General features: G+C 43.2%; 1 protein-coding gene and 1 pseudogene across 2 annotated transcripts in view; one reads left to right on the top strand and one right to left on the bottom strand.

Moving 5' to 3' along the window:
* ULK2 (unc-51 like autophagy activating kinase 2) overlaps positions 1-15,210 on the bottom strand; it is a 102,777-nt gene that overhangs the window by 58,351 nt on the left and 29,216 nt on the right. For both annotated transcript variants that reach the window (XM_025362878.1, XM_025362877.1), the window contains exons 9-10: positions 14,035-14,093; positions 11,354-11,436 (exon numbers count right to left, since the gene is read on the bottom strand). In XM_025362878.1, coding sequence (XP_025218663.1) covers positions 11,354-11,436; positions 14,035-14,093 — 142 coding nt within the window. The remainder of the gene's footprint in view (positions 1-11,353; positions 11,437-14,034; positions 14,094-15,210) is intronic.
* LOC112609216 lies at positions 12,677-13,066 on the top strand (annotated as a pseudogene).

The raw sequence follows: 15,210 nt of genomic DNA, 5'->3' as shown, positions 1-15,210 counted from the left end.
TAATTTTGGTTTGTAACTTTACTTTTCACTTTCTACAGAGTTCAAAAGACAAATGCATTAAAACTATTATAAAGACATAATTTGTGATATCAACATAAAGGGGGGACAGACCAATACAGAAGTAGTTTTTGTATGCAACTAGAGTTAAGTTAATATGAATTCAGTAACTTTAGATGTTACATGTAATCCCCAGGTAACCACAAGGAAAAATATACACAAAAGGAAATGAGAAGGGAATCAAAACACACCACTATTAAAAAAAATCAAACAAAAGAGAGCAGTAATGGAATAAATGTGGGACAAAAAAGCTGTAAGATATAAAAATAGTGAAATGGCAAAAATCTTTCCTTATCAGTAATTACTTTAAATGTAAATAGATCTCCCTAGGCAGAGATTGGCAAAGTAGATTAAAAGGAAATAATCCAACTATAAACTGTCTGTAAACAGAGACTCCCTTTAGGCCATGTGAGGTGGCTCACGCCTCTAATTCCAAGCCGATCGCTTAAGCTTAGGAATTCAAGACCAGTCTGGGCAACATGGTGAAACCAAAAATACAAAAAACTTAGCCAGGCATGGTGCTGCACATCTGTGGAACCAGCTGAAGTGAGAGGATAGCTTGAATTTGGGACACCGAGGTTGCAGTGAACTGAGATTGTGCCACTGCACTCCAGCTTGGGTGAAAGAGTGAGACTCCATCTCAAGAAAAAAAGAGAAAAAAAGAAAAAGAAAAAGAGACTCGCTTTAAATTTAAAGACACAAACATATTGAAAGCAAAATGATGGAAAAAGCTCTTCCAAGCAAAAGAGAAGTGCAAGGTTGGCTATCAGACAAAATAGAATTTGAATTGAAAACTGTTATAAAAGACAAAAAGTACATTAAATAAGGCCAGGTACAGTGGCTTAAGCCTGTAATCCTAGCACTTTGGGAGGCTGGAGGCGGGTGGTTTGAGCTCAAGAGTTCAAGATCAGCCTGGGAAAGATGGTGAAACCCTCTCTACAAAAAAATACAAAAATTAGCCCGGTATCGCGGCTTGTACCTGTAGTCCCAGCTACTTGGGGGACAGATGCGAGAGGATCGCTTGAGCCCAGGAGCAGAGGTTGCAGTGAGCCAAGATTGCACCACTGCGCTCCAGCCTAGGTGACAGAATAAGATCCTGTCTCAAGGGAAAAAAAAAAAAAAAAAAAAGGGCTGGGCGCAGTAGCTCATGCCTGTAATCCCAGCACTTTGGGAGGCTGAGGAGGGCAGATCACAAGGTCAGGAGTTCAAGACCAGCCTGACCAACATGGTGAAAACCCGTCTATACTAAAAATACAAAAATTAGCTGGGCGTGGTGGCAGGCACCTATAGTCCCAGCTACTCGGGAGGCTGAGGCAGGAGACTTGCTTGAACCTGGGAGGTGGAGGTTGTTGCAGCGAGCCGAGATCACATCACTGCACTCCAGCCTGGGCGACGGAGACTCCGTCTTAAAAAAAAAAAGACATTAAATAATGATAGAAGGGTCAATTAACCAAGAAAATTTAAGATTTATAAACATCAGAGCCCCAAAATACATGAAGCAAACATTGACAACTGAAGTGACAAGGACATTTGTATAACAATAGTTGCAGACTTCAATAAAGGATAGGATAGCCAGATACAGCATCAATAAGGAAATGGAGGCACTTAACAATGCTATAAACTAACTGGACCTAACAGACACACACAAAGTACTCTAGTCTCCGAGAGCAGAGCATATACTTTTCTCAAGTGCACGTGAGACATTCTCCAAAACAGACCACACCTTAGGCCACAAAACAAGTCTTAATAAATTTTTTTTTTTAATCAGAGACAATGTTGCGCTCTGTTTCTCAGGCTGGAATGCAGGGGTGCAATTAGCTCACTGCAGCATCAAACTCCTGGGCTGAAGCAATCCCTCTTACCTCAGGCTCCCAAGAAGCTGGAACCAAAGGTGCACACCACTACACCCAGCTAATTTTTAAAATTTTTTGTAGAGACAGGTTCTCACTATGTTGCCCTGGCTAATCTAAACTCCTGGCCTCACGCAGTCCTCCTTCTTCAGCCTCTCAAAGCACTAAGGTTACAGATATGAGCCACCATGCCTGGCCCATAAATTTTAAAAGACTGTAATCATGGTGATTGATTATCTTTTCCAATCACAATGGAATAAAAGTAGATATCGAGGGCTGGGCGCAGTGGTTCATTCCTGTCCTTTTGAGATTCTGTTTAAAAAAAAAAAAGAAACTAGAAATCAGTAACAGAGGAAATAACGGGAAAACCCACAATATGTAGAAATTAAACAAAACACTCTTGCTTTAGTCTGTTTTCACACACTATAAAGAACTACTTGAGGCCGGGAGCAATGGCTCATGCCTGTAATCCCAGCACTTTGGGAGGCCCGGGCAGGCTGATCGCTTGAGAACAGAAGTTCAAGACCAGCTGGCCAACATGGTGAAACCCGGTCTCTACTAAAAACACAAAAATTAGCCAGGCGTGGCGGCACGCAGCTGTAATTCCAGCTACTCAGGAGCCTGAGGCAGGAGAATTGCTTGAACCCAGGAAGTGGAGGTTGCAGTGAGCCAAGATTGCTCCACTGCACTCCAGCCTGGGTGACAGAGCAAGACTCTGTCCCTAAAACAAAACAAAACAAAACAAAAAAACTACCTCAGACTGGCCAGTTTATGAAGAAAAGAGGTTTAATTTAGTTCTCCATGGCTGGGGAGGTTTCAGAAACTTACAATCATGGCAGAAGGCGAAGGGGAAGCAAGCATGTCTTACCATTGCAGAGCAGGAAGGAGATGTACCACACGTTCAAACCATTAGATCTTGTGAGAACTCACTATCTCGAGAACAGCATGGAGGAAATCCGCCCCCTTGATTCACTCACTTCCCACCACGCCCCTCCCCAGACACATGGGGATTACAACTCAAGATGAGATCTGGGTGGGACATAGAGCCAAATAATACTAACTCTGAAGCAACCATTGAGTCAAAGAAGTCATAAAGGGAAATTAGAAAATATCTTGAGACAAATGAAAATGAAAACACAACATACTAAAACTTACGGGATATAGCAAAAGCAGTAGTAAGAGGGAAAAATATACCTGTAAACACCTCCTTTAAAAAAGAAGAATGGGGCCACATGCAGTGCCCCACGCCTACAATCCCAGCACTTTGGGAGGCCAAGGCGGGCAGATTACTTGAGGTCGGGAGTTCAAGACCAGCCTGGCCAACATGGTGAAAGCCCGTCTCTACTGAAAATACAAAAAAATTAGCCAGGTGTGGTGGCGGGCACCTGTAATCTCAGCTGCTCGGGAGGCTGAGGCAGAAGAATTGCTTTAGCCCAGGCGGCGGGGGTTGTAGTGAGCTGAGATTGTGCTGCTGCACTCCAGCCTGGGTGACAGAGCAAGACTCTGTCTCAAAAAAAAGAAGAAATAGGCCAGCCATGCTGGCTTGCACTTGTAATCTCAGTATTTTAGGAGGCTGAGGAGGGTGGATCACCTGAGATCAGGAGTTTGAGACCAGCCTAGCTAACATGATGAAACCCTGTCTCTACTAAAAATACAAAACATTAGCCAGGCATGGTGACATGAGCCTGCAGTCCCAGCTACTCTGGAGGCTGAGGCAGGAGTATTGCTTGAACCCAGAAGCTGGATGGAGATCGCAGTGAGCTGAGATGGCGCCACTGCACTCCAGTTGGGTAACAGAGCAAAACTCCGTCTCAAAAAAAAAAGAAACATCTAATCAATAAGCTAACTGCATGCTTATGGAACTAGAAAAACAGCAAACTAAGTCCAAAACTAGTAGAAGGAAAGAAATAATAAAGATTGGAGTTAAGATAAATAAAACATTTTCTTTTTTTTTCTCTTTTTAGAGAGGGTCTCACTCTGTCATTAAGGCTGGGGACGCTGGCATGATCACAGCTCACTGTAGCCTTGACCTCCAAGGCTTAAGCAATCCTCCCAGCTCAGCCTCCTGAGTAGCTGGGACTATAGGCCCACACCACAATACCAGCTAATTTTTTTATTTTTAGTAGTAGGGTTTCACCATGTTGTCCAGGCTGGTCTCAAACGCCTGAGTTCAAGTGATCTGCCCACCTCAGCCTCCCAAACTGCTGGGATTACAGACGTGAGCCACCATGCCCAGCTGTGCTTGAACTTTTAATGCATTCCCCAAGCCACACAGAGATCAATGGACAAAGGATGATAACGTACTGTCTCGAAGCACCACCTTTGACCAATCACTGGCTGACCACTAAAAAATTGTAGACACAGGGGTGATCCCTAGGAAACTGGGCTTTACAATTTTTTTAACTGAAAAAAATACAAAAACAACTTTGGAGATAAATCAATGTTAAAAAACTGCAAGGAAAACAATATTCCACAGATTTGGTCCAGGCAAGTTACTAAACAAATAGAACAATCCGATGAGGCATCGTGGCTCATGCCTGTAATCCTAGCACTTTGGGAGGCCGAGGCAGGCAGATCACTTAAGGTCAGGAGTTCATGACTAACCTGGCCAACATGGTGAAACCCATCTCTACTAAAAATACAAAAATTCGCCAGGCGTAGTGGTGTGCGCCTGTAATCCCAGCTACTTGGGAGGCTGAGGCAGGAGAATAGTTTGAACTCAGGAGGTGGAGGTTGCAGTGAGCTGAGTCGTGTCATTGCACTCCAGCCTGGGCAACACAGTAAGACTTTGTCTCAAAAAAAAAAAAAAAAAAAGAACAATCCCCAATTGGGAGAGGGGAAGGGTGCAAATCTAAAGTTGCTATTTGTATTGTACAAAATGTTTGATTTTCGGCAAAAAACTGCAAGGCATGCAAAGCAACAAAGAAGTATGACCCACACACAGGGGTATGAAGCAATCAACAGAAACTGTCGTGAGAGGGCCAAATGTTGGACTTAGCAAAGACTTTAAAGCAGTTATTTTATTTATTTATTTTTTTTTTGAGACAGAGTCTCACTCTGTCGCCTGGGCTGGAGTGCAGTGGCCAGCGACAGAGTGAGACTCCGCCTCCCGGGTTTATGCCATTCTCCTGCCTCAGTCTCCCGAGTAGCTGGGACTACAGGCGCCCGCCACCTCGCCTGGCTAGTTTTTTGTATTTTTTAGTAGAGACAGGGTTTCACCGTGTTAGCCAGGATGGTCTCGATCTCCTGACCTTGTGATCCGCCCCCCTCGGCCTCCCAAAGTGCTGGGATTACAGGCTTGAGCCAACGCACCTGGCCTAAAGCAGTTATTATAAATATATATATATATATTTTTTTTTTTTTTTTTTTTTTGAGACGGAGTCTCGCTCTGTCGCCCAGGCTGGAGTGCAGTGGCCTGATCTCAGCTCGCTGCAAGCTCCGCCTCCCGGGTTCACGCCATTCTCCTGCCTCAGCCTCCAGAGTAGCTGGGACTACAGGCGCCCGCCACCTCGCCCGGCTAGTTTTTTGTATATTTTAGTAGAGACGGGGTTTCACCGGGTTAGCCAGGATGGTCTCGATCTCCTGACCTTGTGATCCGCCCGTCTCGGCCTCCCAAAGTGCTGGGATTACAGGCTTGAGCCACCGCGCCCGGCTATAAATACATTTTTAAAAGTAGAGAAAGCCAGCCGGGTACAGTGGCTCACGCTTGTAATCCCAGCACTGTAGGAGGCCAAGGTGGGTGGATCATGTGAGCCCAGGAGTTCGAGACCAGCCTGGCCCACACGGTGAAACCCCGGCTCTACTAAAAATACAAAAAATTAGCTGAGCATGGTGGAGGGTGCCTGTAGTCCCACCTATGCAGGAGACTGAGGCAGGAGACAGTGACTCAACAAATAGAGAATATCAAGAAAAAGACGGAAATTGGCCGGGCGCGGTGGCTCACGCCTGTAATCCCAGCACTTTGGGAGGCCGAGACGGGCGGATCACGAGGTCAGGAGATCGAGACCATCCTGGCTAACACGGTGAAACCCCGTCTCTACTACAAAATACAAAAAAAAAAACCTAGCCGGGCGAGGTGGCGGGCCCCTGTAGTCCCAGCTACTCGGGAGGCTGAGGCAGGAGAATGGCGTAAACCCGGAAGGCGGAGCTTGCAGTGAGCTGAGATCCGGCCACTGCACTCCAGCCTGGGCGACAGAGCGAGACTCTGTCTCAAAAAAAAAAAAAAGAAAAAGACGGAAATTATAAAAAAGAACCAAATGGAAATTCTGGAGTTAAAAAGTACAATAACTGAATAAAATAATCAGCAAACCTGAGAACAGATCAATAGATATTTCCAATCTGAAAAACTCAAAGGAAAAAACAATATGGAAAAATGAACAGACTCAGATGTGGGATATTATCAAGCATAAACCATTAAGTGCACATAATGGGAGTCTCAGAGAAGAGAAATAGAAAGGGACAGAATGAATACTTTAAGAAATGATGGTTGACAACTCCCCAAATTCAGTGAAAAACATTTATTTATATATTAAAAAAGATCAATAAACTCCAAGCAGGATAAACACAGAGATACACATCTAGACAGATCACAGTTAAAATTGTTGAAAATCCAAGACAGAGAAAAATCTCAAAAGCACTAAGAGAAAAATGACTCATCACCCACTAGAGAAACTAGTAAGATTAACAGGTGACTTCTCATCAGAAACAACAGAGGCCAGAAAGCAGTAAGATGACATAGTCAAAGTACTGGCTGGAGAAAATCCTAACAACCAAGAATTCAGTATCTACCAAAAAAACACTTTTCCAAAGTGAAGGTAAATAAAGGGAAATAATGACATTCCCAGATAAATGAAGATTCTGAGAATCTGTATAAAGAGCATTGGTAATTATGCAGATAATTACAGAAGAGTACATTATGTATTTTTCTCTTAACCAATTTAAAGGATAACTATATAAAATAATTATAAGATTGTACTACTGGGTTTTGTTTGTAACATACAAAGATTAATATATATGACAACACAAAAGAGGAAAGGAATGGAATAATATGAGCTAAAAAAAAATGACACCAAACAAAAAAGAGATACAAAAAAATACAAAAAGAAGGCCGGGCGCGGTGGCTCAAGCCTGTAATCCCAGCACTTCGGGAGGCCGAGGCGGGTGGATCACGAGGTCAGGAGATCGAGACTATCCTGGCTAACATGGTGAAACCCCGTCTCTACTAAAAATACAAAAAAACTAGCCGGGCGTGGTGGCGGGCACCTGTAGTCCCAGCTACTTGGGAGGCTGAGGCGGGAGAATGGCGTGAACCCGGGAGGCGGAGCTTGCAGTGAGCCGAGATCAGGCCACTGCACTCCAGCCTGGGAGACACAGCGAGACTCCGTCTCAAAAAAAAAAAAAAAAAAAAATACAAAAAGAAAAAACATGACACCAAACAGTAACTTGAGTCCATAAGAATAAATGAAGAGTGCCAGAAATGATAAATGTATAGGCTAAAATAGTACTCTAAGGCGGGGCATGATGGCTCACACCTGTAATCTCAGCACTCTGGGAGGCCGAGGCAGGATGTTTGCTTGAACCCAGGAGTTGGTGACCAGCCTGGGCAATATGGCAAAAACCTCCCTATAAAAAATTTAAAAATTAGCTGGGCATGGTTGTGTGCACTTGTAGTCCCAGCTACATAGAAGTTTCAGGCAGGAGGATCACTTGAGCCCAAGAGGTCAAGGCTGCAGTAAGGCATGTTTGTACCACTGTACTTAGGCCTGGATGCAGAGTAAGATTCTGTCTCAGAAAAAAAAAAAAAAAGAGAAACACACAAAAAGACACTATACATGTTTTTCACCTTTCTTCTCCTCACTTCTTTAAAAGAGGTAAGACTGTATAAAGCAATAGTTGTAACACTGCACTGCTGAGATTACAACATAGACATAATATGTGAGACAATAACAGCACAAAGGGAAGAGCAAATGAAGCCATATTAACGGAACAAAGCTTCTATATTTTAATGGAATTCAACTAGTTTTTTGTTTTGTTTTTGTTTTTTTTCTTTTTTTTTTTTTGGAGACAGAGTCTTGCTCTGACAACCAGGCTGGAGGAGTGCAGTGGCAAGATCTTGGCTCACTGCAAGTTCCGCCTCCCGGGTTCATGCCATCCTCCCGCCTCAGCCTCCCGACTAGCTGGGACTACAGGCGCCTGCCACCATGCCCAGCTAATTTTTTTGGTACTTTTAGTAAAGATGGGGTTTCACCGTGTTAGCCAGGATGGTCTTGATCTCCTGACCTCATGATCCGCCCACCTCAGCCTCCCAAAGTGCTGGGATTACAGATGTGGGCCACCACGCCCTGCCTCAACTAGTATTTATATAAAGTAGATTGTGATAAATTAAAATGCATACTGTAATCCCTAGATCAATCATTAAAAAAAATAACAAATAGCACAAAAAAGCCAGAAGACTCAATGAAAGAATTTAAATAGTACACTAGAAAATAATCTATTTTGACTAGGCACAGTGGCTCATATCTGTAATCCCAGCACTTTGGGAGGCAGAGGCAAGAAGATTGCTTGGAGCCAGGAGTTCGAGAATAGCCCTGGCAATATTGTGAGACCCTATCCCTACAAAAGGGTAAAAAAATTAGCTGACTCTGCTAGGCCCGGTGGCTCACGCCTACAATCTCAGCACTTTGGGAGGCCAAGGCAGGTGGATCCCCTGAGGCCGGGAGTTCGAGACAAGCCTAAACAACATGGCAAAACCCCATCTCTACTAAAAAAAAAAAAAAAAAATACAAAAATTAGGCCAGGCGTGGTGGTTCACGCCTGTAATCCTAGCACTTTGGGAGGCTGAGGCAGGCCGGATCATGAGGTCAGGAGTTCGAGACCAGCCTGGCCAACATGATGAAACCCTGTCTCTACTAAAAATACAAAAATTAGCTGTGTATAGTGGCGTGCTCCTGTAATCCCAGCTACTCAGGAGGCTAAGGCAGGAGAATTGCTTGAACCCAGGAGACAGAGGTTGCAGTGAGCAGAGATCGCGTCACTGCACTCCAGCCTGGGCGACAGAGCAAGACTCCATCTCAAAAGAACAAACAAGCAAAAAAAATTAGCAGGGCGTGGTGGCGGGCGCTTGTAATCCCAGCTACTTGGGAGGCTAAGGCAGGAGAATCGCTTGAACCTGGGAGGTGGAAGTTGCAGTGAGTCAAGATCGTGCCACTGCACTCCAGCCTGGGCAACAAGAGCAAAACTTCGTCTCAAAAACCAAACAAAACAGGCCGGGCATGGTGGCTCATGCCTGCAATCCCAGCACTTCGGGAGGCTGAGGTGGGCAGATCATAAGGTCAAGAGTTCAACACCAGCCTGGCCAAGATGGTGAAAAACCCTGTCACCACTAAAAATATAAAAAATTAGCTGGGCGTGGTGGCAGGTACCTGTAATCCCAGCTACTCGGGAGGTTGAGGCGGAGAACTGCCTGAATCCAGGAGGCGGAAGTTGCAGTGAGCCAAGATCGTGCCATTGCACTCCAGCCTGGGTGACAGAGCAAGACTCCATCTCAAAAACAAAACAAAGCTGGGCGCGGTGGCTGACGCCTGTAATCCCAGCACTTTAGGAGGCTGAGACGGGTGGATCACGAGGTAAGGAGATCCAGACCATCCTGGCTAACACGGTGAAACCCCGTCTCTATTAAAAATACAAAACAATTAGCTAGGCATAGTGGTAGGCACCTGTAGTCCCAGCTACTCGGGAGGCTGAGGCAGGAGAATGGCGTGAACCCGGGAGGCAGAGCTTGCAGTGAGCTGAGATAGCGCCACTGCACTCCAGCCTGGGCGACTGAGTGAGACACCGTCTCAAAACAAATAAATTAATTAATTAATTAAACAAAACAAAAAATTAGCCGACTGTGGTGATGCAGGCTTGTAGTCCCAGCTATTAAGGAAGCTGAGGTGGGAGAATCACTTGCCCCCAGGAGTTCAACGTTGCAGTGAGCTACGATCACACCACTGCATTCCCGGTCCAGCCTGGGTAATACAGTGAGGCCTTTTCTCAAATAAAGGGGGGAAAAAAAGAAAATAATCTATTTAATAAATATTGCTGGGCATGGTGGCTCACATCTGTAATCTCAGCATTTTGGCAGGCCAAGGTGGGTAGATCGCTTGAGCCCAGGAGTTTGAGACCAGCCTGGGCAACATAACGAAACCCTGTCTCTACAAAAAAATACAAAAATTAGCCAGGGGTGGTGTTGTACACCTGTAGTCCCAGGTACTGGGGAGGCTGAGGTTGGAGGATCACCTGAGCCTGGAGAAGTCGAGGCTGCAGTGAGCCATGATCATACCACTGCACTCCAGCCTGAGTGACAGAGTAAAATCCTGTCTCAAAAAAAAATTTTTTTAATTAAATAAATACCAACCACAGGCTGACAACTCCCCAATCTGCCCCCAGTCTACCCTTTTCTGAAATTCAAGTGCACTTCTGACATTGACACTTAGACATCCAATGGTTATCTTAAATGTAACATATCCAACAGAAACTCATCTTGTCCCCATAACCTGCTCTATCCATACAGTGTTTCCCTTCACTGTAACTGACAACATCCTTTCAGCTGCTCAGGCCAGAAACTTTGGAGTCATCCTTGAGTCTTCCCTCTCACACCCTCAGATTCAATCCATCAGTGAATGCTGTTGCCTCTACCTCCAGAAAGACTTCTTACCACCTCCACTGCTATTATCCTAGTCAAAGCTACACTCATCTCTCACCTGGGTAACGACAAGAGTCTCCCGATTAGTCTCCCAGCTTCTGCTCTTCCCCTTATATGCACACAGTCTATTCTCAAGCAGCAGCCAGCTTGATCCTTTTTAAAAACATTAGTCAGATCACTTTTCCTCCACTCAAAACTCTCTAATGGGTCCCATCACACTTTGTGGAAAAGCCCAAGTCTTCAACTGGCTTTCTAGTTGTTCCTCAAGCTTACAGGCATGTTCCCAGCCCTAAGCATTTGTATTGGCTGTTCACTCTGCTTAAAAAGCTCTTCCCACAGATATCCTATGGCTCACTCTCATTTCAAGTCAAGTCTTTGTTCAAATGTCACTTTCTCAATAAGGTCTTCACTGACTATCTTATTTAAAATTTCAATCCCCACCCCCACCCCACCCCCACTTCTTTATTCCCACAATACTTAGCAACTTCTAATATAATATGTAACTATGGTTTTTAATTTGTTTCTTGTCTCTCTCTACCACTAGAATATATGGTACATGAGGAGAGAGATTTTATTACTCTATCTCCCATACCTAGAACATAGTAATAAGCACTCAATAAATATTTACGAAACTAGTGAAGAAAATAAAAAGAAAAGTGAAACTGATTTCAATTTTCTTCTGAAATCTCTATTTTTAAAATCTTTCAGCACATATAACAATAAAGTTAGAAAGCATGCAAAAGTTGAAACTATTTCTTACCAAAGTCCATTCTATCTTTTTGGTTTCTCTGAAGCAAACCCAAAAGGAGATTAGCCAAATAAGGTGATGTTTCTCTGGGAATACTGGGGGAAAGGAAAAACACAACCACCTAAGTGATAAGTTTATATATATAAACAACATTAATTTTTGCCTTCCATATAGTAAACTAAAACATATATGTGGTTTCACAAATACCAATATATTTATACCAAGAAGACCATGTAAGAGTCATCTAAAGAAGGAAAAAAAAGCACTAAACTGCCTTTGAGAAACAGCATCAAATTGAGAAGATTCCTGTACTGTGCTTGTTGTTATTTGAGTATCTGCAGGAGTAAGGCACCTCACAAGCCCAATGTTGAGTTTTACCATAACTTCAATCTTGCACTAATAGTTGCTATAAAGTTCTGTATTACAAAATAGCCACTTCCATTTCCGTCTGGAAAAGGGCAGCACTTAAACACAAATGAGAACTAATACAACTTCCTAACATCCAATATGAAAACAACAAGCAATAGGAAAATGAGTGAAGTAATAGAAGTACACAATTCAAAGAATAAGAATTACAAAAATATATTAAACAGGCTGGGCATGGTGTCTTACGCCTGTAATCCCAGCACTTTGAGAGGCCAAGGCGGGTGGATCACTTGAGGTCAGGAGTTCAAGACCAGCGTGAACAACATAGTGAAATCCTGTCTCCACTAAAAATACAAAAATTAGCCGGGCGTGGTAGCCTGCCTGTAGTCCCAGCTACCTGGGAGGCTGAGGCAGGAAAATGGCTTGAAACCGGGAGGTGGACATTGCAGTGAGCCAAGATCATGCCATTGCACTCCAGCCTGGCAATAGAACAAGACTCTATCTCAAAAAAAAAAAAAGAAAGAAAGAAAAAGAAAAAGATATTAAACAAATACAAAGGAGCCAAACTCACTAATGAAGAGAACGATCCAAATTAAATTAATAGCTAACTGGTCCTCATGCATTTGTGCAGCATCAAATCCGCTAACATTCTGTGTTGGTAAAAATGAGGGAAAAGGGGCAGTTTTCTATCTTGCTGTATTCACTGGGATAGCCTATTTGGAAAGTGTTATCTTTTGGTCTGACAATTCCATTTCTATAAGTCCAAACTACCAAAATGCACACATACACAAAGGTGTACACACACACACACACACACACACACACACACACACACTTCACTAGAGCCTGTTTGTAGTGACCAAAAAATGAAAACAGGGATCTGATTAAATAAAGTAATGTACATCTATGGGACTCTGTGGCATTTAAAAGCATACAGTGGCAGGTGCAGTTGTGCCCTGGGTCACCAAGATGTCGTTCCCAAAGTATACTCCATCGCGCCTGGCCACTCTGCCCCCAACCCTCGACCCAGCCAAATACGACATATCTCCAGAAACCTGACAGGCGCAAGTCGAGCCGTTGGCCATAAGAGTTCGGCTGAAACAAGAGTACCTGCTTCAGTACAACCACCCCAACTGCAGAGGGCTCATCAAAGATCCTGCCTTGATTCGTTGGACCTATGCAAGATCAGCAAATGTCTATCCTAATTTCAGACCCACTCCTAAAAACTCACTCTTGGGAGCTCTGTGTGGACTTGGACCCCTCTTCTTCTGCTATTATGTTTTCAAAACTGACAGGGATAGGAAAGAAAAGCTTATCCGGGAAGGAAAATTGGGTCAGACATTTAATCTCTCATGTTAAGTCTGTCGATGACTATATGTACTCCTGCTTAAATAGCCTATTAATCATCTAAAAAAAAAAAAAAAAAGCATACAGTTGGCCAGGTATGGTGGCTCACACCTATAATCCCAGCACTTTAGGAGGCCAAGGTGGGAGGATCACTTGAGGTCAGGAGTTCAAGACCAGCCTGGCCAACATGGTGAAACCCCGTCTCTAATAATAAAAAAAAAATACAAAAATTAGCCGGGTGTGGTGGCGGGCACCTACAGTCCCAGCTACTAGGGAGGCTGACGCAGGAGAATTGCTTGAACTAGGGAGGCGGAGGTTGCAGTGAGCCTAGATCGTGCCACTGCACTCCAGCCTGGGAGACAGAGCAAGATTCTGTCTCAAAATAAAAAAGCATACAGTGGCTTTCCACATCCTGTTGAGGAACATCATCTGTGATGTACTACAAAGTAAAAAACAAAAGGACACTGCAAACAACTCACAAAATATGATGTAATTTGTCTTAAACTATGTGTGTGTATAAATACATACATAAACAAGCACTCATCTCAAGATACAAGTTCAAGAGAAAACAAAAGGAAAACAAGCACTCAAACATGTATAAAGAACTCCCACAAAAACTATGTAGAAAGAGATACAGCAAACTCTTGTTACCCCTAAAGAAGAGAGCAAAGCTGTGGGGAATTCACTTTCTACTTTCCGTGTATCTATTCTGTCCACATTACCCTCCCCACAAGGAACACATGTAACTTCCGTATCTTTTTCTTTCAAATTTACATTTACATTTTAAAAGAGAAAGAAAAGAGTACAGTACTACACAGACACCTATGATGTGCCAGCAATTTTCCAATTTGCTATAACAAATGCTTTCACATTATCAACTGAAAAAGAATTCAAAAATGAGAATACATAAAACACAAACAGTTCAAATAAACAACACTGTGTTCACAAATAGTAAAACCCAGTGTAATCTAAACACATACCTAGGCATTAAGCTCCTGTTTTTTTCATAAAACATCCTTAAGTCTTGAGGACTATTGGCCTATTGAAAAAAAAAAGGTTTAATTTCCTAAACAATGGGGGCAAAACTTCCAAATCATATGATTGACGCTCATATTCTTTTTTTTAACGGATTGAGGGAGTGGGAGTTTCAAGGAAGGGATTCAGAGGAAAGGAGGGAAAGTATGAGGGAGGAGGAAAGGAAAGAGAGATGATGCTCATATTCTTGCTACAGAACATAGATTCTCAACTTGAAAGCCATGGATTGCTGAAGGAGCCATAACTGGTCATTAGAAAGTCATAAAACCTATGACATTGTGTGAAAATTCTGTACATCTGAGTATAATGTACCTTTTCTGAGGTAGCTTTTCTGAGGTCAGACTCTCAGAGGAGCCTGAAACTTAGAATAGATTAAGGGTCACTATTCTGAAGGTTACATGGCCTGCCCAATAAGTACGTTATTGTTGGGTAAAATTCAGGTGTACTTTACCTTAGGACCCTAAAGGAATTCAAAGAAAAGAACTATGTATACTGCTACTATGCAGTCTCTCCACAGCAACAAGTAGCTGATAACAACAACTGCTTAAATGTAGAAGCCTCCTCTACAATGCAAACTAGACTAAGAAATTAAAAGTGTTTAACCTGGCTGTGTCACTAATTTTCTTAATACTATCTTAGGCAAATATTTTCATTTTGTTCCAGTTTTCAAATTCAAAGATCTTCTTTATGACATAAGAAATTATAACATGACAATATGAACTCAAGAGAAATCATCGTGATTATACTCTACAGGGTCACTTTTTGACAGGATGTTGGGGGAGAGGAGAAGAGAGACCCATACTAATTTCCATAAAGCGTATATAATTACCTCCCTCTCACCTAGCAGTGTCAGGAATAGAGAGCTAGAGATGGTTTCCAGAGATCTCCCCAGACAGCCCCAGCCCTCATGTGGATTCCAGGATCTCAAAACCAGGCTAACCAGGAAGCTGTGGTGTCACCATTCACACCCATTTCCCATCAGGCTGTTAGCCCTGATCCCAACATACAACAGACTGCATGCCCAGTTCAACTACAAAGGGCAAGCAGATAAAAGGGGAAAACCAAAAGATGTTCTGACTCACTAAAGCAGTTTTTGCCTATAAAAGAATCAAAGTAAGTCA

Source organism: Theropithecus gelada, chromosome 16 (assembly GCF_003255815.1).
Source record: "Theropithecus gelada isolate Dixy chromosome 16, Tgel_1.0, whole genome shotgun sequence".
NCBI lineage: Eukaryota > Metazoa > Chordata > Mammalia > Primates > Cercopithecidae > Theropithecus > Theropithecus gelada.
Note: the sequence above shows the minus strand (reverse complement) of the source record. Positions and strands in the feature narration are given on the sequence as shown.